Source organism: Oreochromis niloticus, linkage group LG6, assembly GCF_001858045.2.
Source record: "Oreochromis niloticus isolate F11D_XX linkage group LG6, O_niloticus_UMD_NMBU, whole genome shotgun sequence".
Lineage (NCBI taxonomy): Eukaryota > Metazoa > Chordata > Actinopteri > Cichliformes > Cichlidae > Oreochromis > Oreochromis niloticus.
Window position 1 is genome coordinate 6,543,117 of NC_031971.2, and position 23,454 is coordinate 6,566,570.

General features: G+C 42.7%; 1 protein-coding gene, 2 long non-coding RNA genes and 1 pseudogene across 3 annotated transcripts in view; 2 read left to right on the top strand and 2 right to left on the bottom strand.

Annotated features, from left to right (window-relative positions):
• Positions 1-5,281: 5,281 nt before the first annotated feature.
• Positions 5,282-7,814, bottom strand: LOC102083255 (piggyBac transposable element-derived protein 4-like; annotated as a pseudogene).
• A 319-nt stretch (positions 7,815-8,133) lies between these two features.
• LOC100708464 (basement membrane-specific heparan sulfate proteoglycan core protein) overlaps positions 8,134-23,454 on the top strand; it is a 286,964-nt gene continuing 271,643 nt past the window's right edge. Inside the window, exons 1-6 of the mRNA XM_025907802.1 lie at positions 8,134-8,365; positions 8,516-8,728; positions 8,840-9,097; positions 9,293-9,553; positions 9,822-10,082; positions 10,495-10,749. Of these exons, the coding sequence (XP_025763587.1) occupies positions 8,134-8,365; positions 8,516-8,728; positions 8,840-9,097; positions 9,293-9,553; positions 9,822-10,082; positions 10,495-10,749 (1,480 nt within the window). The remainder of the gene's footprint in view (positions 8,366-8,515; positions 8,729-8,839; positions 9,098-9,292; positions 9,554-9,821; positions 10,083-10,494; positions 10,750-23,454) is intronic.
• Positions 11,628-12,864, top strand: LOC109202599 (uncharacterized). The gene is made up of 3 exons (XR_002062536.2): positions 11,628-11,791; positions 11,875-11,955; positions 12,447-12,864. It is a non-coding gene; the product is annotated as an uncharacterized LOC109202599 (long non-coding RNA).
• Positions 12,681-20,962, bottom strand: LOC112847103 (uncharacterized). The gene is made up of 2 exons (XR_003220442.1): positions 20,868-20,962; positions 12,681-12,892 (listed from the first exon to the last, which is right to left on the bottom strand). It is a non-coding gene; the product is annotated as an uncharacterized LOC112847103 (long non-coding RNA).

A 23,454-nucleotide genomic window follows, 5' to 3' on the forward strand; every position in this document is an offset into this window, starting at 1 on the left:
ATTGCATGCGTTTTGTCTTCTACTGTTAAAGTTAGATGTGGAGCCAAAGGATTCCATTTGATAGCAACAATGTGCATCTGAAATGTTTGTGCACATAGCATTAATAGACACAAGCTTTTGTGTGCAAACTAAAAACAATATAGTGGCTCTATAAACAGTAGCTAACATGCTTGTAAAAGTGTCTACTTGACAAAGAAAAAAGAAAAATAAATGACATATAATCTACAGAGTATTTTTTTGCTAATCAAACTGTAGTTTCCTTTTGCTGCCAGTAGGTGTTTGTAAATAATGAAATTATTTATTCCTACTATACAGTGAAAAGGGGTGAACTGGGACCAAAATATGCCAGGGCATTTCGGTCATGGCGGCCCACTATGATTATTTCTACTACATGCAAAAGCACACATGACATACCAGAGGATATATGGACTGTTAATTTCACTAGTGTTATTTCTCTGGTTACCTATCAATGATAAATCCTCCGTTTTAGCAAAGCAAAGTTTTAAATATGTTTTAAAATATTACATGATAATAACTGTAACGCCTGCAAACTGTAACTTCATGGCAGGCTAAAATACCACAAAACTGTACACCAAATCTACTTGCAGCATCATTAAAAATGAAGGCTATAAAGGCATTTCTCTCTCTCATACACACACAGTTTGTGCACTGACACCTAACTCTGCTTTAATTCACTATTATTATTATTATTATTATTAGTAGTAGTAGTAGTAGAAGTAGTTTTTTTTTTATAAACTTTATTTAACAAACAATGAGTATACAACATACGAACAGATGAAGTATACAAAACAACAGAACATGAACACAGTAGTAGAAGTAGTATACACTGACTGTGTGCAAGCTTACGTGTATGCAAGCCCCTCCCCCAACGCGGTCTCTCTCTCACACATACACTCGCGCAACTACACTCACTTACACTTACACACTACAGCCTTTTGCACTCCCTACATGAAATGCCCCTGTTAACATTTCGGCTACTTTTACCGGGCTGACAGTAGCTAATCCGATCTCTTCCTCAAGCTTTCCCTGTGCCACGTCTCTCTCCTCATCCTCCTCCCTGATTCGCTAATTCTGCCTCCTCCTCCGGCCCTGCACCAGCTGCTGCTGCAGTATAACTTGTGGGGGCAAACATATCGGTAAATTATGCGCATTTTGTTGAGTGGACTTGAAGGCTTTTTTGCCTTTTTTTCTCTGAGATTTTCTGCTTCCCACTTGCGCTCTTTTGGGTTGTCCATAGCCGCTCCTCTCCAACTCCGGTCAGCTCAAATGGCAAAACTTGAGGGACAGGCGGGCCGAGGAAGGCTGAGAGATTTCATTGGATTAGCCTAATGTCCTTCAAATAAATAAATAAACAAATAAATCAACAAATCGCGGTTGATAAACATGATTCATGATCTACTTTTAATTTTAATATATATCGGCCAAAAGATGTGCGTCGGCCCACCGGCCATTGCCCGGTATGCCTGTCAGCCCTGACAGTGACATATTGTTTGAACACTTTATTCTCCTCTGGATTATGTGGGTTTTTTTGCTTTACTTGTACAATAACAAATACTTATTTAGTGAAGTCACCACACAGGCAAAATCGGTACACCTTCTTTCATTTCTAAGGTTTTATCAGGACTTGTAACACTGTGGTATTATTTAGCAAAAATTAAAGCCCCTTTTCCATTATTACCTGGTGTGAAAAACTAAAAATATCACATGATTCAGTACCTTTTAGAGCCTCATTTAGCCTCTATTTGAATGAATCCTTTTCTGTCTTTGTTTTCTCTCTCTCCTCTGACTCTCAGCTTCTTACATCAGTGGATTTTGACCTGTTCTGTCATGGCCCTCTGTCCTTCAGGTGCACTCCTGCCTTTTGTCTTTCTCTTCCTCCCTTACTTGCTACGTATGTATGTATGTATGTATGTATGTATGTATGTATGTATGTGTAGAAAAAAATAAAAATCCAACTCAAAGTTGTCTTGTATTCATTCTGAAGGTAAATACTTTTTGTACAAAGTATCAGTATTGGATCAATAACAGCCTGAATTTTACTTGGTATCACATCGGAAAGAAAATCAGTGCTATCTCACATCACCATCACCTGAGTGCATCCACCTGGACCAAACCAAATCATGAAATAAGGAGGGGGGAGGCAGGAACAGAGGCCAATTGGATTTTATTCTTCGTTGCCCAAAACAAAACTAATGCTAGGAAATATAACAATTATAAGTACTTTGTGAAGCAAATATAATGTTATTGTAACTAGTTAGAAATATTCTTAAAACGAAACAAAACCAAAAAAGTATTGACTGTTCTGTTTTCTACGGCCTCTGTCAGTCAAAGTGCTTAGAATCGTCAGCACTTTTCTCCACCTTTTGGGGCCCCTGGTTTTGGCTGTAAAGTCAGTCAGAGAGCCTGCAGTGTTTTCTTCACAGTGGTTGCCACAGCATTTGTTTCTGATGACAGCTCATTGAACTGTTTTCTCACAAAATTGCCTGGCTTGAGCAGCTGGGTGTGGGACTTTACTAAGAGCTGTGCTGGGGTCTCCGGCTGCTGTAAGAAGTGCGAAGAATGCACTGGTGCTACACAGCTCAGGTGGCAGCCTGTTGTGAATATCTAATACTGTTTGGCCTGTTTTACCTGGTCATTTATTGCTTATATTTATCATTGTGTTTTTGTAGTTTTTACTGAATGTATTTAGCATTTTAGTTTCAGAACAAATGTTAGTGTTTTTATTTGATATGACTGAGCACTTGGTTTTAGGCTGAGTGTCTAAAACAGCAAAATCCAGCTTTTGGGAATACTATTTATCTGAGATCCTTTTAGTTGCTGCATTTGGTTACAGGTGGACAGACCAGTAGCACTGTGGCCTCCCTGGTGGTAGGCTCTCACATTCACATTTCCATCATTGTACAGCATTTTGGATGTGAAGTTGATGTTGTGTGTCTTTTCACCTTCCTTCTTCAGGGCCCCCACCTTACTTTGCATTTACTGATCGGTTTTTGGACACATGTAGCCAGTGCTACAGTCTATTTTAATGGGGTTTTAAGCTTTTTAACTTTCCGCTGTATTACTCATGTTAAGTAGATCTTATACTGAAACAATTTCTCTACTGGGGTGTATTTTTGAACCTGTGTAGCCTTTAGTTTAACTAGCTGCATCGCAACATTTAGGTAACTCTCCCATGACCACACTGCCACTTCCAAAAGAACTGCTTCTCGATTTCCATCCTTAACACCTCTGTTGGAGCTGATCTGACCCACTCAGATCAATGCTTTGATTCCATTAAATCGATAAGTGATAGCTCCGACTCCACCTAGTTTTAAAAAAAATATTCAAAAGTTGCACAGAAAGGTAAGCAGGGGAGGAAGTGACACACAGGAGTGGCACAGACTGTTTTCACAATAAAGCACTCAGTGCTGAGTGCTACTACAGACAGTTTTGGTTTGAAGAAGCAAAACTACAGCATAGATTTAATGTCACAGGGTATTTCAGGGCTCAGGCTGACCTCCCCTGACTGAATGAGCATCTTTCATCCTCTTTCACTCACTTATGTAGGGTTTCTTTATATGTTGTTGTACAGTTAGGTTTCCCAATATGAATTACCTTAACCTCCTAAGACCCGAACTCTTTCATGCATGCCATGAAAGAGTGAATGTAAAAATTCACTGGGGTGAATGTAAAAACAAAAGAAATGTAAAAACAAAGAATTACCAGATTTTTTTTTTTTTTTTTTACCTAATTTTTGTTTTTGAGAAAAATGAGATCCACATATGAGGACATTTGTTTCAAATTTTGATAGAACAGTGGCAGTATAATGTCCTCGTAAGTGGATATCAGGCCCTTGTAGAGAAAATTAAGTATTTTGGTCTAGACGTCCCAAAATGTGATGTCCACATATGTGGACGCCAGGTCCTAGGAGGAATTTGTTGAGATCTCGTGTTACATAAATAAAAGTTGTAAAACTAGTTCTTGTTCTCTCTATAAATGTCTTTGGTCATGTTGAGCTGAGGTTTGGAATTAGAACGCTTTAAGACTTAATAGAAAATATGAAGGAGCTACATGTGCACGGAAACCAGAGCGTCCCGGGTTTACTGGCATGATACTGATTATTAATGGGAAGATGAAGGAAGTGTGATTAGTTTAACAGCTTGACTTCTGTCTTCTACTTACTGAACTGATCACTGAAAAACATTATCGTTAAAAGACGGCATCTTTCTCTATGGTAAGTAGAGGTTCATGTTTTCATATAGTTATTTGATAGATTTTTTTACAGTAAAATACAAGAACTCAATTTTTTTACTGATGTAATTTTATTTGAAGTAGCAGAGAAAGATGAGAGGAGCAGCCATGAGTGTAACTGCAGCAGCAGTGAGTGGATTTGTTGTACTGCTTCTCACTGCGCCAGGTACTGAATACCTAACTTTTACAACAAAGGCTAAGAGAGTTACATTTACTTTAAAAGTTTACAAATATGATGTTTAAAATTATTGTGTTCATTAAAGAGGGATATTATTGTATCAATAAACTGGTCTTCACAGATCTGGTAAATATTTTCACATGTTCAGCATCTCTCATTAGCTTTATAAATACATAGACATGGGTAGGACTGTTTGATATAACTTTCTGTGGGTCTGATAATAGTTTATCTGAAGGATTCAGTGATGAGTGTCTGTACTAAAAAGGGAACCAAACCTCATAAATTAATTTCCATAACTTTCCATTCTGTATTTAGTTACTTGTAAATGAGCCCTTAGAGACCTACAAATACAGCAACAGGAGCATGAAGCACTTCTGTTTTATGTAAAACTCATCAGACTCATTAGAGAGAAGTAAAAGATGAACATCTGGGACTCACAAAACAACATTTAGGTTACAAAGTCCTATTTATCTCCTAGTAAACTTCCTCAGGCTTGCAGTCTCTTTGTTCACTATAGCTTAACCCTTGTATGGTGTTTGTATTTTTGTTACTCAGCCAGTGTTCATGGGTCTGGTGGACCCGCTAGAGTTTTGGCTTTCCAAATTAACACTATCAAACAATTTTATGTTAAATTACTCAACAGATGTTTACTTCATCCCAATTACAAGCCATATGAACAGCAAACATTTTTCCCCTTTACCTTTGTTAGAGCACATTTGTGAATTAATGTGCTTCTCTTTTTTTGAATAAAATGTTATAAAGAAATAAAATCAGTTATAATCAAGTGAAGTGAGTGGAAAGACACAACACATTTACACATGAAGCAATATGTTTCACAACTATTGATTTTTATTCATTTGAACTTCATTAGACAAATAACTCATTCAGGACAGTTTACATAACATGAGTTGAACACATACAGTAACAACATCAGTCTCGACACATAAGCCCCACTGAATTCTTTGCCTATTTACACCAGCCTATCCAAAACATGAGGGGCAGAGTTTCACTGTGTGTGTGTTGCATATGCATTTCTTACACTTGCTGAATGTGTATTGAGTTTTCCTGTCCAACTTGGGTCCACAGACTTCGCACCGCTTCTTTTTGTTGCTGCTGGCCACAACCTAGTTGAAACGATCAGAAAAGCTACTAACACCTCTCTCTCTCTTGCAAGGCATAAATGTCAGACATTTACTGCAACAGCATCACACACTTACTTCAGGCTTGGCAGATGGTGGTTCTGTAGGCCGGGGGGATGGGGTGCTAGCATTCTCCTCCTGAATTTGTCTCACGATTGCTGCAGAAGCTGGTGTTCTTGGAACAATGTGTTCCAAGAACAATGAGGATTTTAGGTCTCACCAGTGCCTTTCCCAGTTCCTCAAGAAAGAGGCGTCTCCTCTGGAGCTTCCCCCTGTTCCAATCTTTGTTTACTGCCATCCAGATGACAAAGGCGTTGTATGCTGAGATGTCCAACATGTCAAAGAATATCACCAATGGCACCAGCGTAGGGTCCTCCTTTTGCAGCTGTAGGCAGTCACCAGCTTGTCCATGTTGTCCACCCCTCCTTTCGTGGCATTGTAATCCATGATGATCTCAGGCTTTTGATGATCCTGGTCACAGACTCTTCCATCCCTGTGCAGTGTACTCATGAGTACCACATTCTCTCCTTTCTTTGGCACATAGGAGACCAGGGACGTGTCAGCTGTGTACACAAACTTGGATGACTTGACAGGCCTGTTCTTCATAGTCATCAGTTGAGGTGGGAGCTCAGATTTGTTTTTTCGTATTGTTCCCACCATGGTCAGCTTTCTCTTTAGAACCTCCTGTCCTAGCTTGTGTGAGGTAAAAAAATTGTCACATGTGATATTGTGTCCACTGAATCCCTGAGTCAGGTCCAGGACAACTCTCGTGCCTTGATTTTTCTCAGGGGCTCCTCCATCAGGTTTCCCTGTGTAGACTTGTAAGTTCCAAGCGTATGAGGAAGTAGCATCACAGGCAGCCCAGATCTTTATACCATATTTTGCAGGTTTTGATGGTATGTATTGCCTAAAGAGGCAGCGGCCTCTAAATGGCATCAGCTGCTCATCAATGGTGACATTAGGTCCAGGGTTGTAAAACAGGGGGAGGCGGTGCACCCACTTATCCCACACTGTCCTGATGGCAGCTAGCTTGTCTCTCTGCTGTCGAGCTGGTCTGTCATCTTGGTTATCAAAACGGATAATCCTGGAAATTTTGTGGAAGTTTTCCAGAGACATTGATGCACGAAAAAGTTCTCTGCCAGTTTCTGCATCCCACAGGGATTCTGTGGATTCCCCTTTGGACCTGAAAACTCCAGCAAGGATAAGAACCCCAAAGTAGGCCTGTAGATCAATTTGGTCCATCTCCTTCCACCTCTCTCCAAAAACACGCCTTCCTTCTAGATTACTGCAATCCAGAATAATTCTCTGGATGGAATCTGGGATGAAAAGATCACATGAAGACTTGATGTCCTGCACATGAGTAACTCCCAGCCGTGTTGGCCCTGGTTGCATCCTTATCACATTAGCAGCTCTGCAGGGTGGCTCATTTCTTGGGCAAGAAGACCATTCAATTTCACCATTTTTTGACATCCATATTTCTTCACTTGCTGTCTGGTGGGCTTGTTCTGGTCCTGGAGCTGGCTGCTGACGAGCTGGTTCTGGAGCTGGCTGCTGACGGGGTACTCGTCTTCGTTTTGTTATTAAATGGTGCTCAACCTCATCCTCTTCTTCAAAGTCACTGTCAGACTCTGAATTTTCAGAAATGTGATCCTCATATTCTGAAACCTCTTCCTCAACGTCATCATCAGAAGCTCCTCTTTCTTCCAAAATCAATTGCAAGGCCTGTGCAGCAGATAATCTTTTGGCCATCTTGATCAGTTGTGATAAGGACCATACTGGCAAAGTCTTATTTATAGTATTATGCCCCTAATTTGCAGGTGGTACAGGGTATGACAAAAAAAAATTGGATCCCGCAAGAGAGCGGGTAAAATGTTCAGGAATGTAAGAGCAGATGGCGTTGATAGTTGAATTTTCAACAATGTTGCAACTTTGTGCGGGAGCAGGAGGGGAAGAAAAACACTATCAGCAGCACCAGAAAGGAGGAAGACAGAGTGTGGGAACACAGGACCTACACTTTCAACACTTTTATTAGACCTGGGTCCTGTGGACCCGCACACCTTGTATGTAATGTAAATGCGTGGGGGGAGGTACAGTATGCGGTCATTGAAAATTTGTTCAGATATTTGTTCTTCACAGAAAATAAGCCAAAGCCAATGAATTTCAGGTTAGAAAAATAATTAAATGTTTAATTTTTCTTTTGAAAAAAACTCAAAACGGGTCCCACAGACCCGAACACCATAGAAGGGTTAATACATGAATGCTTGAAGAAATCCCAACTCATGAACATAAAGTGTGACAGTGTGATGAAAAAGAGAGAGCTCTACTTTCATAGTATCACATCTTTTTCTTTTTCATGTTTTCTTAGAATAAAGGAACCTTATAGAAATGTTTCTATTATTAATGTCACTGTGATTGTGTCTGTAGTGTGTGCTCTGTGTTACAGCGGTACTGGGTCAGAATGGTTGGTCAGTGACTTACACTTCCACTCACATCTGCGCCTTAAAAGGATCAACAGTGGACATAGACTGCAGCTACAGTTACCCAAATGATAGGAACCGTGGAATCATGGTTCAGGAAAGATTTTGGTTTATTAGAAATGAGTATTATGGGCCAGTGGATTTGAGAACAGACCCAGACTACAGTCACCGAATTAAGCACCGCTTTCATGAGAAGGACTGCACTCTGAGGATCACAGATCTGAGAGAGAGAGACTCAGCAGAGTACAAGTTCAGATTTATAACAAATCAGTCAGATGGAAGTTATACTGGCTCACCTGGAGTCACTTTGACTGTCACAGGTAAGATTTTCATTGATAGTATTGTATTTTAAAATCTTTTAGTCATGCTGCTTATTTTCTGTGCTGCTCTGAATGGCTGTTTGCGTGTTTTTATTCACTTTGATGGTTTAGTTAAAATGAAGACGATTTGTTCTTTCCTTCCATATTCAGACCTGCAGGTGAAGAGAGGAAAATCATCAGCCCACACAGAGCTGCAGTGTCACAGCAGCTGTGATGTAATTGATCCTCCATCATATGTTTGGTACAAAAATGGACAGAAAATAAAAGAAGAAACATCTTCTCTGAGAGTCTCTGTTGGAGATGATGACAGCAGCTATTCCTGTGCTGTTAAAGGACATGAGGGTTACCGCTCTGCTGCAGTGTGTGAGTTTACTCCACAGTGTCACCATAAACCATGTAACATGTGAAATAAAATTTTCAATATTAGGAAAAAAAACAACACAATATTTAAAGGTCCCTTTTAATGTCCTCCAGATGCTCCAAAGCTTCCCTCTGTGTCAGTGAGTCCGTCTGGTGAAATCAAGGAGGGCAATTCAGTGACTCTGACCTGTAGCAGTGAAGCTAACCCAGCAGCTACTTATGTCTGGTACAAGAGGAACAGCCAACCACTCAGCAAAAACCCACAGCTCATCCTCAGCCCCATTCAGTCCTCTGACTCTGGACAGTATTACTGTAGAGCTGTTAATACAGTGGGAAGTAGGACATCTGAATATATTTCTATTAACGTGAAATGTGAGTGGGAATAATTTCATATATTTCACCCATCAATAACTTCTGTCTTTCACAGTGAGATGTTTTTTTTTCTCCTTTTAAATATTTTTAACATGAAGATGAATTTGATATTGAAATACTAGATGTTACATTATGTAAATATTTCATCATTTTCACAAAATACTAACTGATTGTATAACTATATTTTTTTCCCAGATGCTCCAAAGTTTGTGTCAGTGACGGTGAGCCCTTCTAATGAATTCAGGGAGGGCGGATCAGTGACTCTGACCTGTAGCAGCGATGCTAACCCAGCAGCTACGTATGTCTGGTACAAGATAAATGGAAGAACACCTCTTAGTGAAGAAAGACAGCTTGTCTTCAGCTCCATCCAGCCCTCTGACTCTGGACAGTATTACTGTACAGCTGTTAATAAATTAGGGAGGAAGAGATCTGAATATATTTCTATTAATGTGAACTGTGAGTGGAAATAATTTCATATATTTCTCTCAGATCCATCAATAACTTCTCTCTGTGATAGTGAGATGTAATCTCCCTTCAGATAATTTTTTTAAATTTTATTTTTTATATACTGCATCAGTTGTCGTAAAACTTCGGCTCATTCCTTTAGTAATTCTACAGCCTCACACTCCTTCTCTGCAGAAAAAAATCTGTTGAAGTACTCCACTTGTGGCTGTTACATTATGTCAGTTCCACATCATTTGCACAATGATGTTTTGTCTCACAGATGCTCCAAAGTTTGTGTCAGTGACGGTGAGCCCTTCTAATGAATTCAGGGAGGGCGGTGCAGTGACTCTGACTTGTAGCAGTGATGCTAACCCAGCAGCTCAATACTCCTGGTACAAGAAGAATGCACAAAAACCTCTGAGTAATGAACGGCAGCTCTCCTTCAGCTCCATCCAGCCCTCTGACTCTGGAGAGTATTACTGTACAGCTCAGAACAAAGTGGGGAGGAAGAGATCTGAATCTACCTCCATTGATGTCAAATGTGGGTAAACAAGTTTACCTTTTTACTCGATCACTTGCTTGTTTTCGATGCTATCCAATATAGATTTTTGGGCCCATCTCAAGATTCCCAGAATCTTTTGATGATATCATGTACTGCAGATGATCATGTATTGAAAGTCTTCACAATTTTACATTGAGGAAAATTTTTCTGAAGTTGTTCCACAATTTGCAGATAAGATTTTTTGTATTTGGTATTTGGGTTATGTAAATATTAAATCGATTGGCTCATGAAGTCATGATGTGGCTGAGAACACATCTCTGCTAACACCATCCAGATTTCCTCACTGAGAAGCTCCAGTAGCATTAGATTCCTTGAGTTGTTTGATTTGATTAATAATTCAACCTTTGAAGGAACTAATAAACATGCTGTTGTCTGCCTGTGTTTCCTCCAGATGCTCCAAAGTCTCCCTCTGTGTCAGTGAGTCCTTCTGGTGAAATCACAGAGGGCACTTCAGTGACTCTGACCTGTAGCAGTGATGCTAACCCAGCAGCTACGTATGTCTGGTACAAGAGGAACAGCCAACCACTCAGCAAAAACCCACAGCTCATCTTCAGCTCCATCCAGTCCTCTGACTCTGGACAGTATTACTGTACAGCTGTGAACAAGCTGGGGTCAACACTTAAATCCATCACTATTGATGTGAAATGTGAGTGAAACTATGTATAATCTATAGGGATGGGTATCGTTTAGGTTGTATCCGATACCGGTGCCAAACCGGTACTTTTGAAACGGTGCCGGTGCTTAAACGGTGCTCAAACCGGTGCTTAAAGAATGAAGAACACAAACTTTGTCCAAAAACCTCTCATGTTCAGCTGTTTTTTTTTTGTAAAAAGATAACAATGTTAGCCTTTTCTGCAGCTATAGGGCATATATGCTCTCACTCTTGGCTGGAAGCAGTGCTTAAACAATGGAAAAAACACAAACTTTGTCCAGAAACCTCTCATGTTTAGCTGTTTTCCACTTTTTCTTTGGTCATTTTAGCCTTTTTGGCCAGGGTGAAGGGAGTATCTGCCATCAAACAAGAAGACAGCCGCATGTAACTACGACGGTGTTTGCTAGTTCACCTTACATGCATTAATGTAATAATGTGGTTAGCGTACTCAACGTTAATTACACACGAACAACATGAAGCTACTCACGCAGAGGAGAACGGCTGCTGCTGCCATCATCATCCGTCATCATTTCTGCTACGCTGACAGGGCTAGGGCCCAGGACTCTACTCTTCGGGTTTTTGGGGGATGTTGCTAACTCCGGGTCCGATAACAGGCACCACACCCGCAGTAGATGTGTGTAGCCCAGATGGAAAAACAACACATTTACACCAATGATAGAGAGGAGAGAGTATTTATTCTCTTTATTTTAACTGTCCACATCAACAGAGCGTCATATTTCCTATGACCATTGAATGCACCTCTCAGTTCACCCCACGTGACGGCACCTAGCTCAGCGACCAATCAGAGCCTACGCAGGCCGCACTGACCCTGTCAGCCAGGAAGTGAGGTGAAGGTGCATGGTGCTCCCGGGTTTTTCTCATCTCAGCAAGAGGAGTGGAGGTATCTGCTACTCAAACCGAGAAATCCACGGACAAAAGAGAGGAAAAACTCAGAATTGAGAGGAAGGAAAGCCAGCATACTTACCTGCTGGAAGTCCGGAGTCGAGTGGCTGGATGAAGGAGAGAAGCAGCGTCGGTAAGACGAGTGTTATTCCGAGGGAAAAAACTTGTAGAGACTTACCGTCGTGATCACGCTAATGCTAGCTCGGTCTCTCACAGGCTAACCACTCACCTTTCATCCGGAGGGCTGCTGCAATTCCAACACCAGCATGTGTTAGGCTTTTGTGAAACAGAGCAACGGTGAGCAACATGTTCTTAGCCGCTCTAAAGCTAATTGTTGTCAGTTCACTGTGAGTTTAAAGTAACATGGAGGGTAATTTTTAGTGCATTTCTCTCTCACAAATAGGCCTTTAGTGTGGAGAAATTAAGCACACTGCTTTAATGCCTCTGAACTGAACTCACGTGTGTATTTTATTGCTTATTTGCACATAGTTCTGAATTTGTTATCGTGTATTGTATTTTGAATGTCAATGGTTACTTACCATAAGTATTGTTTAATTAATGTTTACATGAATAGAGAAATATTTGAGCAACTTAGATGTTTAGTTCTCATATTTGATATACTTGAAAATTGAATGTTGTACAACAGAACTGTGAGATTTGATAAGATTTAAGATGTTGATGCAATGAATACGAGGTTGATGCAATATTTTGATTTTACATTTTAACCTTAAACAATGCATCTGAAAGAAAGACTGATTAGAATGTACATTTTATGACCTGGGTTATAGGTCAGGTTTTTTGGAGAGGACAGAAAAGTCTGAGGACCAGGACAAAATTCCGGTCGTGATAGATGGCGAGCCAACCACTTTGAGGACGATCCACCCCAAAGAAGATACACACCCACACACTCATACATTCCAATTACACTCACAAGGACCTTTGAAGTTGGCTATTGCCAACTTAACTCTATATCCTTAAAGGGCCCCAACGAGTACTTTCATTTTATTTGAGTGTGCACACTATTTATTTTATTTTATACTTTTTCTGTACAAATTGGACACTAATTTTTTGTACCTTGTAACAATACAAGAGTGGCTACTCAAAAGTTAACATCGTGTCCAGGTCATTATTGCTGCTCAATACTTTGGCTCCATACGAATTCGGCATCTTCTGATACTGGCCAGGGCCTCATTACGAGCCCAAGTAGTTATTGTGCTGTAATTCACCTTTATACCTTAAAGTTGGTTACAGAAGTGGCGAGCCAGCCAGGAGCCATTTGATTTGAGCATCAATATTGAGGCAATGACCAGTATGGATTTCATACAAAAGTCTGGTATCAAAATACCTAATGCAGTTGTTGTCACTGGGATAACACAGGTATCTGAAAAAGATGAACAGGTCATTGACTTCCTGAAACAGTATGGTAAAATCGCAAGAGTCCTTTTTGTTGATGATTCACTGTCCGACTTCTACCAAAACCTGATCGTTGAATACTCTAGCAGTTCAGCCTTAGAAGGTCTAGAACCTCGCTTACCATACACGTGCACAGCACAAGCTGACCCCAGCATTGTCTATGAAATTAGAACACTCAGTAGCATGTACACTACCAAGGTTGGGAGTAATGTTACCAAGACCTACTTGGCTGAACTCAAGGAACTAGCTAAGCTAAGTGGCAAAGACTACGGTGAGGTGCTGAAGGAGATGATGTGTCAGATTGGGGAGGATGTTGAAGCCATGCGACCTACCACTGAAGAACCTTCCCCCACGTATGCCGAGCCTACTGTCGTATCTCCGCCCGCTCCTAAAGAGCAACAGTGTCACACCTCACATTCAGATGTCACACCAAGTGATATTGTTGCCACTGATGATGTTCCTCTCACTAATGGAAGGAGAGCAGCGTCCCTTTCAGTAAGTGACTTGAACCCACCTGACATTCAGAAGGTCGTGGTAGAGCATATCGTACGAAGGCAAGATGTTGTCCCACACATCCAGTCCCAGGTGAGACTCCGTTCCTTCTCCGGTAAGGTTCCCAGACCTAACAACGAAACTGATTATGACACGTGGCGCACACAAATTGAACTGCTCCAAAATGATCCCAGCATGTCCCCCCTGCAAATATCCAGAAAGATCCATGAGAGCCTGCTCCCACCAGCAGCTGATATAGTTAAGAGTTTACGGCCTGAGTCACCACCTGCGACTTATTTGCAGCTTCTAGATTCAGCCTTTGGCACTGTAGAAGATGGCGAGGAACTTTTCGCTCAATTCCTCAACACCCTTCAAGATCCAGGTGAGAAATCATCCACTTACCTTCACCGGCTACAGCTAGCATTAAACAGAGCCACGAAGAGGGGGGGAGTCGCATGTGAAGAAGTGGACAAACATCTCCTTAAACAGTTCTGCAGGGGATGTTGGGACAACGACCTAATCAGCGCCCTGCAACTTGAACAAAAGAAGAGCAGCCCACCCCAATTCTCAGACCTCTTGTTAATGATTCGCTCTGAGGAAGATCGACAGCAAGCAAAAACTAGTCGCATGAGAAAACACATTAGCACCACAAAGCAGAGAACTCAGTTACAGTCCCAGGGTGCACGTGTTTGTGAACCAGAGGAGAAACATGAGAGTAGCATCGCTGCTATTGAGGATCTGAGAAAGCAGGTAGCGAGTCTGCAAAGTCAATTAATTACATTCATGTCACAGAAAAAAACAAAGTTTGCTAACAGCAAGGGATCTGCAGGGAAGCCGCTGAGTAAGATGTCAAAGCCACATGATGTAGATGGACGTATGCAAAGACAGACTTCAAAGAGGCAAACAGGCCGACCCAAGCCCTGGTATTGTTTCAACTGCGGTGAAGATGGGCACATCGCTCCATGCTGTGTTGACCCTGCTAACCCCAACCTAGTAGCAGAAAAAAAGAAGCAGTTGGAGGAGAAACAATGCCAGTGGGAAGCGCGAGATTGTACAGATTCACCTTTAAACGACTAACAGTTCCTGTTGTGGGACAAACAGGAGCTGAGGAGAGTCAACAACGTCCCTCAGACGTAAACAATGACGACAAAATCACAGCTGAGGTTAACAGGTTAAGTAGCCCAGCAAAGAACGTCAAAGCACAAGCATGTTCTGGCTTAAAACATTCAGAGCAGAAACAATTTTTCCAACTCCCTAAACAGTTGATTGGCACCAAGAGTATAGCTCAAGTGACTGTGAGAGGTGAAGAAGTCAACTGCCTTCTTGACTCAGGTTCCCAAGTTACCACTGTTCCTGAGTCATTTTACAAGCAGCACCTTTCAGAGCAGAAGATCAAGCCACTACATGACCTCTTAGAAGTGGAAGGTGCTAATGGCCAGCTAGTGCCTTACTTTGGCTATATAGAAATGACCATAACTTTTCCAAAGGACTTTATAGGTGTTCCAGTAGATGTGAACACACTTGCTTTAATCGTCCCTGACGCTTCACAATCCCTCATGCTCATAGGCACAAACACCCTAGATGTACTGTTCGACATTTACTCAGAGACTGACTTAGCCGATCGTCAATCCCTTCCACATGGCTACAAAGTAGTCTTCAAAATCATTGAGTTGAGACGAAAGCAGACAAGTGACAACCATCAGGGTGTAGTGAAGCTGCAAGGCAAGGTGCCTCAACTCATTCCAGCTGGTTCAACTGTAGTGGTGGAGGGAGTCGCCTTTGGCAGGGGCCTTCAGGATGAAAAATCAGTTATCGTTGAGTACCCGTCATCGTCCCCCTTGCCCGGTGGCCTGTTACTTAAAGCCGGTCTGGTTGACTTCCCCCAGCGGTGGCCCCACAAGTTGCCAGTTGTTATAAGCAACGAGTCTGACCACGACGTTGTCATTCCTGCCAAGTGCACTATTGCAGAGGTTAGTGCTTATCAGACCATCCTATTAAAGGAGCACAACAAGACCAAACAGTCAGAACCATCCCAGAGAACTCCAGAGACTCCGTCTTCCCAAGAGCCCACCATAACTTTCAATTTTGGTGACTCCCCGGTTCCACTGGAATGGAAACAGCGCATCACTCAGCAGCTCAGCAGCATGCCTGAGGTGTTTGCACAGCATGACCTGGATTTTGGCCGGACGGACCAGGTGCGACATCATATAAAACTTTCGGATGACACGCCTTTCAAACTACGCGCCCGGCCAATCCACCCACGGGACATTGAGGCTGTCCGGAAGCACATTCAGGAACTCCTTGATGCAGGAGTTATCAGAGAGTCAGAGTCCCCATTTGCGTCACCCATAGTGGTTGTCCGGAAAAAGAACGGCCAAGTCCGGTTGTGCATTGATTATAGGCGCCTAAACCTCCAGACTATAAAGGATGCGTACAGCCTTCCGAAGCTAGAGGACACATTCTCAGCCCTCAATGGTTCTCAGTGGTTCTCTGTTCTTGATCTAAAATCAGGGTACTACCAGATCGAGGTCGAAGAAGCAGACAAACCGAAGACGGCCTTTGTGTGCCCTCTCGGCTTCTGGGAGTTCAACAGAATGCCTCAGGGTGTGACGAATGCCCCCAGCACATTTCAGAGGTTAATGGAGCGGTGCATGGGGGATATGCATTTGAAGGATGCGTTGGTCTTTCTTGATGACGTGATAGTATTCTCCCGAACCCTCGAGGAACACGAAGAAAGACTCATGAAAGTGCTCACTCGTCTGAAAGAGTTTGGGTTAAAGCTGTCACCAGAGAAGTGCGTCTTCTTCCAGACTTCAGTCCGTTATCTGGGACATGTGGTCTCCAGAAATGGTGTTCAGACTGACCCTGAGAAGATTTCGGCTCTTAAAACATGGCCTGTCCCCCAGACTCTGCGAGAGTTGAAATCGTTTCTTGGTTTTGCTGGGTACTATAGAAGGTTCGTTAAGGGGTATTCCAGCATTGTGAAACCTCTCCACAACTTAACCTCGGGGTACCCACCTAGCCACAAGAAATCAAAAACGAACACAAGACAAATTGCGCATCAGTACCATGACCCAAAAGAGCCCTTTGGAGGTCGCTGGACGCCAGCTTGCCAGCAAGCCTTCGAGTCAGTCATCAAAAGTCTCACCACAGCCCCTGTACTTGCCTTTGCTGACCCTCAGAAACCCTATATATTGCACACCGATGCCAGTACCACCGGGCTCGGTGCTGTGTTGTATCAGGAGCAAGAGGGCCAACTTAGAGTCATAGGCTATGCAAGTAGAGGGCTGTCACGGAGCGAAAATCGCTATCCAGCGCACAAGTTGGAGTTTCTGGCGCTCAAGTGGTCAGTTACAGAAAAGTTCAGCGACTATCTCTACGGCAACCACTTCACCGTTGTAACGGATAGTAATCCACTGACTTACATTCTGACTTCAGCAAAACTTGACGCAACTAGCTATAGGTGGCTAGCAGCACTGTCCACATTCTCTTTCAAACTCCTCTATCGTCCAGGGAAGCAGAATGGCGATGCGGATGGATTATCACGCAGACCACACGGAGGGCTAGCGGACGATCTGAAATCACAAAAAGAGAGAGAACGCATACAACAGTTCACTCAAGATCACCTTTGTGATCCAGACAACGTCAATGCTGTAAATCAGTCTGTGGTGAAAGCAATCTGTGAGAGGCAGTTCACCTACAGCGTCGGTCCTGACGATGAGAGAGAGGCAGATGCAGATTGTGTTGCCTTGGTGGAGGTCCTTGCTATGTCTCCTAGTGCTGTACCTGATAGCTATGGGCAAGAGGAACAGCTTGGAGGTTTGCCAACCATTCCCCATCTAACTGAGGCAGACGAGCAAAGAGCCGATCAGTGTATAAAGCATGTTATCTCCCAGATCGAACATGGGGACACACCACCTCCAACCGTGCGTACACAGCTCCCTGAACTTCCACTCCTCCTCCGGGAGCTTAACCGTCTTGAGCTCCGCAACAATGTCTTGTACCGGCGACGACAAGAGGGGTCCCAGACAACCTACCAGCTTGTACTTCCGGCTGAGCTACGCGACACAGTCCTCACCAGCCTGCATGACCATATGGGTCACATGGGAGTCGACCGTACACTGGACCTTGCAAGGGCCAGATTCTATTGGCCAAGGATGGCCCTGGACGTGGAAAGGAAAGTGAGGACATGTGGCAGATGCGTGCGGAGGAAGGCACGACCCGAAATAGCGGCCCCCTTGGTCAACATTAACACGACACGACCTCTTGAACTCTTGTGCATGGACTTCTTGTCCCTGGAAGCTGACAAGAGTGGAACCAAGGATATATTGGTGATCACGGACCACTTCACTAAATTTGCGGTTGCTATCCCAACACCTAATCAAAGGGCCCGCACAGTGGCAAAGTGTCTGTGGGAGAACTTTATGGTATACTATGGCATCCCAGAAAAGTTGCATAGTGACCAGGGTCCAGATTTCGAGTCCCGCACAATCAAGGAACTCTGTCAGGTGGCTGGTATCCACAAGGTGAGGACAACCCCATACCATCCTAGGGGCAATCCTGTGGAACGATTTAATCGTACCTTGCTTGACATGTTAGGCACTCTCCGTGACCAAGAGAAGTCCTGTTGGCGTGACCATGTAAGACCCCTGGTCCACGCTTATAACTGCACCAGGAATGAAGTGACTGGTTTCACCCCGTACGAACTGATGTTCGGGCGCCAACCTCGGTTGCCAGTTGACCTTGCATTCAATCTGCCAGTACAAGAGGAACAACACTCATCTCACTCTGAATATGTGCAAAAACTCAAGTCACGTCTCAAAGAAAGCTACAAGTTAGCTATGGACAAGGCTGCAAAGATAGCTCACAAGAACAAAATGAGGTTTGACAGACATGTAACTGCCTCAGACTTGGAAGCTGGAGATCGGGTATTGGTCAGGAATGTCCGCATCCGGGGGAAACATAAGATTTCAGACAAGTGGGAACACACTGTGCATGTAGTGGTGAGTAGAGCAGGCAACCTCCCAGTATATACAGTGAAGCCTGAAAACAAAGATGGTCCCCTAAGGACACTACACCGGGATCTGTTGCTACCATGTGGCTACCTACCTGTGGAGGAAAGCAGTGAGCATGTACAGAAGCCAGTGTCACGCAGGCCAAGAACCCGTGCAAATCCAGCGCTAGAGGAAGAGAACTCCTCGGATGAAGAAGATGATCTGCTCATTCCTGTTTGGTTCAGTCCCCCTGTCCACACGGTGAGTGAGAGTCCTCTAAATGTTGCTGATGTTGACAACCCACCTGATTTTGACAGCCAATCTGATTTTGGCAACATGCCTGATATGCCTAACAGTACTGCAGATAATACTGAGTACTTACCCACCAATGGAGTCACACCAACCGAACAAGTGGATGAAACAACCTTGATTGAAAATGACTCACCCATTGATGATCCAGACGTCCAAGAAGAGCAACTTCCAGTTGAGGAGGCTGGCACCAGAGGTGCAAATCCTGAGGAGAGAATGGAGGAAGCAGTCCAAATGGATACAGGGGAAACTACACATACAAATGATTCTGTCAGGAGATCTGAGAGAAACCGTCGCCCGCCACGACGGCTGGACTATACGGAGCTAGGCAATCCCCTGATCACAGCGGCAAAATCATTCTTGCAAGGACTGTCTTCAGCTTGGGGAGATGTCATCAGTGATGGTGAAGAATTGGTTCCACCCCCTTCCTTGACCCCTCGAATAATCATCATCTAACTGTCTACCATGCACAGGGACGTGCATGAGTTCAGGAGGGGAGGGTGTAGCCCAGATGGAAAAACAACACATTTACACCAATGATAGAGAGGAGAGAGTATTTATTCTCTTTATTTTAACTGTCCACATCAACAGAGCGTCATATTTCCTATGACCATTGAATGCACCTCTCAGTTCACCCCACGTGACGGCACCTAGCTCAGCGACCAATCAGAGCCTACGCAGGCCGCACTGACCCTGTCAGCCAGGAAGTGAGGTGAAGGTGCATGGTGCTCCCGGGTTTTTCTCATCTCAGCAAGAGGAGTGGAGGTATCTGCTACTCAAACCGAGAAATCCACGGACAAAAGAGAGGAAAAACTCAGAATTGAGAGGAAGGAAAGCCAGCATACTTACCTGCTGGAAGTCCGGAGTCGAGTGGCTGGATGAAGGAGAGAAGCAGCGTCGGTAAGACGAGTGTTATTCCGAGGGAAAAAACTTGTAGAGACTTACCGTCGTGATCACGCTAATGCTAGCTCGGTCTCTCACAGGCTAACCACTCACCTTTCATCCGGAGGGCTGCTGCAATTCCAACACCAGCATGTGTTAGGCTTTTGTGAAACAGAGCAACGGTGAGCAACATGTTCTTAGCCGCTCTAAAGCTAATTGTTGTCAGTTCACTGTGAGTTTAAAGTAACATGGAGGGTAATTTTTAGTGCATTTCTCTCTCACAAATAGGCCTTTAGTGTGGAGAAATTAAGCACACTGCTTTAATGCCTCTGAACTGAACTCACGTGTGTATTTTATTGCTTATTTGCACATAGTTCTGAATTTGTTATCGTGTATTGTATTTTGAATGTCAATGGTTACTTACCATAAGTATTGTTTAATTAATGTTTACATGAATAGAGAAATATTTGAGCAACTTAGATGTTTAGTTCTCATATTTGATATACTTGAAAATTGAATGTTGTACAACAGAACTGTGAGATTTGATAAGATTTAAGATGTTGATGCAATGAATACGAGGTTGATGCAATATTTTGATTTTACATTTTAACCTTAAACAATGCATCTGAAAGAAAGACTGATTAGAATGTACATTTTATGACCTGGGTTATAGGTCAGGTTTTTTGGAGAGGACAGAAAAGTCTGAGGACCAGGACAAAATTCCGGTCGTGATAGATGGCGAGCCAACCACTTTGAGGACGATCCACCCCAAAGAAGATACACACCCACACACTCATACATTCCAATTACACTCACAAGGACCTTTGAAGTTGGCTATTGCCAACTTAACTCTATATCCTTAAAGGGCCCCAAAGAGTACTTTCATTTTATTTGAGTGTGCACACTATTTATTTTATTTTATACTTTTTCTGTACAAATTGGACACTAATTTTTTGTACCTTGTAACAATACAAGAGTGGCTACTCAAAAGTTAACATCGTGTCCAGGTCATTATTGCTGCTCAATACTTTGGCTCCATACGAATTCGGCATCTTCTGATACTGGCCAGGGCCTCATTACGAGCCCAAGTAGTTATTGTGCTGTAATTCACCTTTATACCTTAAAGTTGGTTACATGTGCACGGTGTGAGGTCTCGCAGCAAGCTATCAAATACGGTGCATTTCTCGGCTTTAAAAACCCCCCGCTATGCGTCGCCAGGTGTTTCATCAGATTTGAGGTGTTACCTCCTTTGACAGTATCACAGTATCAGCTTAAAGCACTTGTTGCAGGCTGCTGAGTTTGCATCTTTTGCTGTGAAGTACAGCCAGACTTTTGACCGCTTCGCCTTGGGCATTTTTAATCTGTAGCTCTGCTCTAAAAGAACGTACGTACCTGGCCCCGCCTACTATTCTCGGAAACGTAAAATGATTGGCTAGAATTGGCTCAGGAAAAAAAAAGTACCGAAATAAAGCACCGAAATGTGCGCTGCTTTTCGGTCTGGTTACTACCGTTTATGTCAGATGGCACCGGACACCGGTACCCATCCCTAATAATCTATAATTAGTAAAAATATCTATGCTATCATCTTTCTTCTTGTCTGTCTATTTCGTGATTACAGTCTGCAGTGACATTTATCACAGGTCAGACAGAGGATTAAATCACCAGCACAATCACTGCTGTGATTGTGCTGGTGATTTAATAAATAAATAACTCTTAAAGGAAATTCTAGGCGGTGTGAGGTTTTGAAAAACATGTATATTGCTCAACTTCTCTTCATTACTGAGAAACTTTACATGTAAGACTCTGATGATACTGTAAGGACTTTTTATGCCAAGCTTGAAAAGTGGTTAAAAATGTATGGATAGATGATCTAGCCCTGCGAGAGGTTTAAAACCTGTTCAGGGTGTATTGACAAGTGTGAGAAAATGGATGATAGTGACAGTGACTTAGATGAGAAGTACCACAACCAAGCATTGGCAGAAAAACACAAAGTTCCAGAAAAATTCTCAATGAAATGAACCTTTTGAGACTGGACAGAGTGTCACACCTTCAGATCACCTTCACATTCTGCTGGTGTGAATGTTAAAAACAGCAAACATGCTCATTTTACTGAAAGAACAGACAGTTGTGGAGTTAACAATAATAAACTGTCATTTGATCAGCTTATATTGTGTATGAGGATGTTGAACTCCAATTGAAACTCTCTGTGTTTTCTCCTCCAGATGCTCCAAAGCTTCCCTCTGTGTCAGTGAGTCCTTCTGGTGAAATCAAGGAGAACATTTCAGTGACTCTGACCTGTAGCAGTGATGCTAACCCAGCAGCTAATTACATCTGGTACAAGGCAAACAATCGAACACCTCTCAGTACAGATTCACAGCTCTCCTTCAACTCCGTCCAGTCCGCTGACTCTGGAGAGTATTACTGTACAGCTGAGAACAGGCTGGGAACATCAACACCTGAAAAACTTTCTGTTGATGTGAAATGTGAGTAAAACTGGTTGTTTCTTTCAGCTGATGACTCGGCGTTTGTTAACATTAACAGTCAGCTGCTACAGATCAATGAGCAGCTGCACTGGATGATGTAAAGGATGTTTCATTTAGTAGCTCAGACTATGCTGTTAAACTGCACTATATAAAAGTTCAAATACACAGTTACAAATGTTGTTTCCTCCAGATCCTCCAAAGCTTCCCTCTGTGTCAGTGAGTCCCTCTGCTGAGATAGTGGAGGGCAGTTCAGTCACTCTGACCTGTAGCACTGATGCTAACCCAGCAGCTAGTTACACCTGGTACAAGGAGGATGAAGACTCACCTAAAACATCAGGACACAACTTCACCATCACTGACATCACACCTGAACACAGTGGGAGTTATTACTGTAAGGCCCAGAACAACAGAGGACATCATTACTCCACCTTACAGCTGACTGTATCAAGTAAGTGAAACCAGAAATGTTGATTAAACACTGAAAGTTATAACTCACCATCTGGACTTTGTTCTCTGTTTGTGTTTGTGAGTCATAAGCGACACATGTAGTTGTCTCATGCAGCTTTCTGTTTTTAATTAGACTGGGGATTTTTGGTTTGCTTAAGTTTAAGTAATTAAGTGAGATTAAGTTTTATAAATCCATTGACTTACAGTGTTGATGTCTAAAATTGGGGTCACACCCTTAACCCTAAATGATTTGACCACTTTTCTTTGTTAGGAGCATGGAAACCAACAGTTGTATCAGGAGTCTCTGCTATTCTCCTGGCTCTCCTACTCGTCTCTGTCATCCTGTGGATCATGTGAGCAGATGCTAAGTGTCATTTATTGTGTAGTTGAGTTTGTAATATCAGTGCACTTAGCACGTTGATCTAACCATTAAAAATGAATTATCCTGACCAGAAAAAAGAGATCCCCCAAGCAACAGCAGCCTGAGCCTGGAGAGAGACCGGACACTAGTGAACAGGTGAGAGGAGAGAGGTGAACTATTTTGGTACAAAAGAAACAAAAACACATTCTAGCATTAAAGTGACTGCTGCAGTAGCTGTATACTACTCTGAGATCCACCCTAAAATCTGTTATTCATGAGCATAAGCTTTCTTTTACCTCCAAAAGCATCTCCATTAGTTGTGTTTGTAGTCAAAGTTAAAGCACTGATCTTAATCTTTTATGAATTGTATATTTCTTATGTCTACAGCTGCAATCTGCAGATGGTGAAGTCGTCT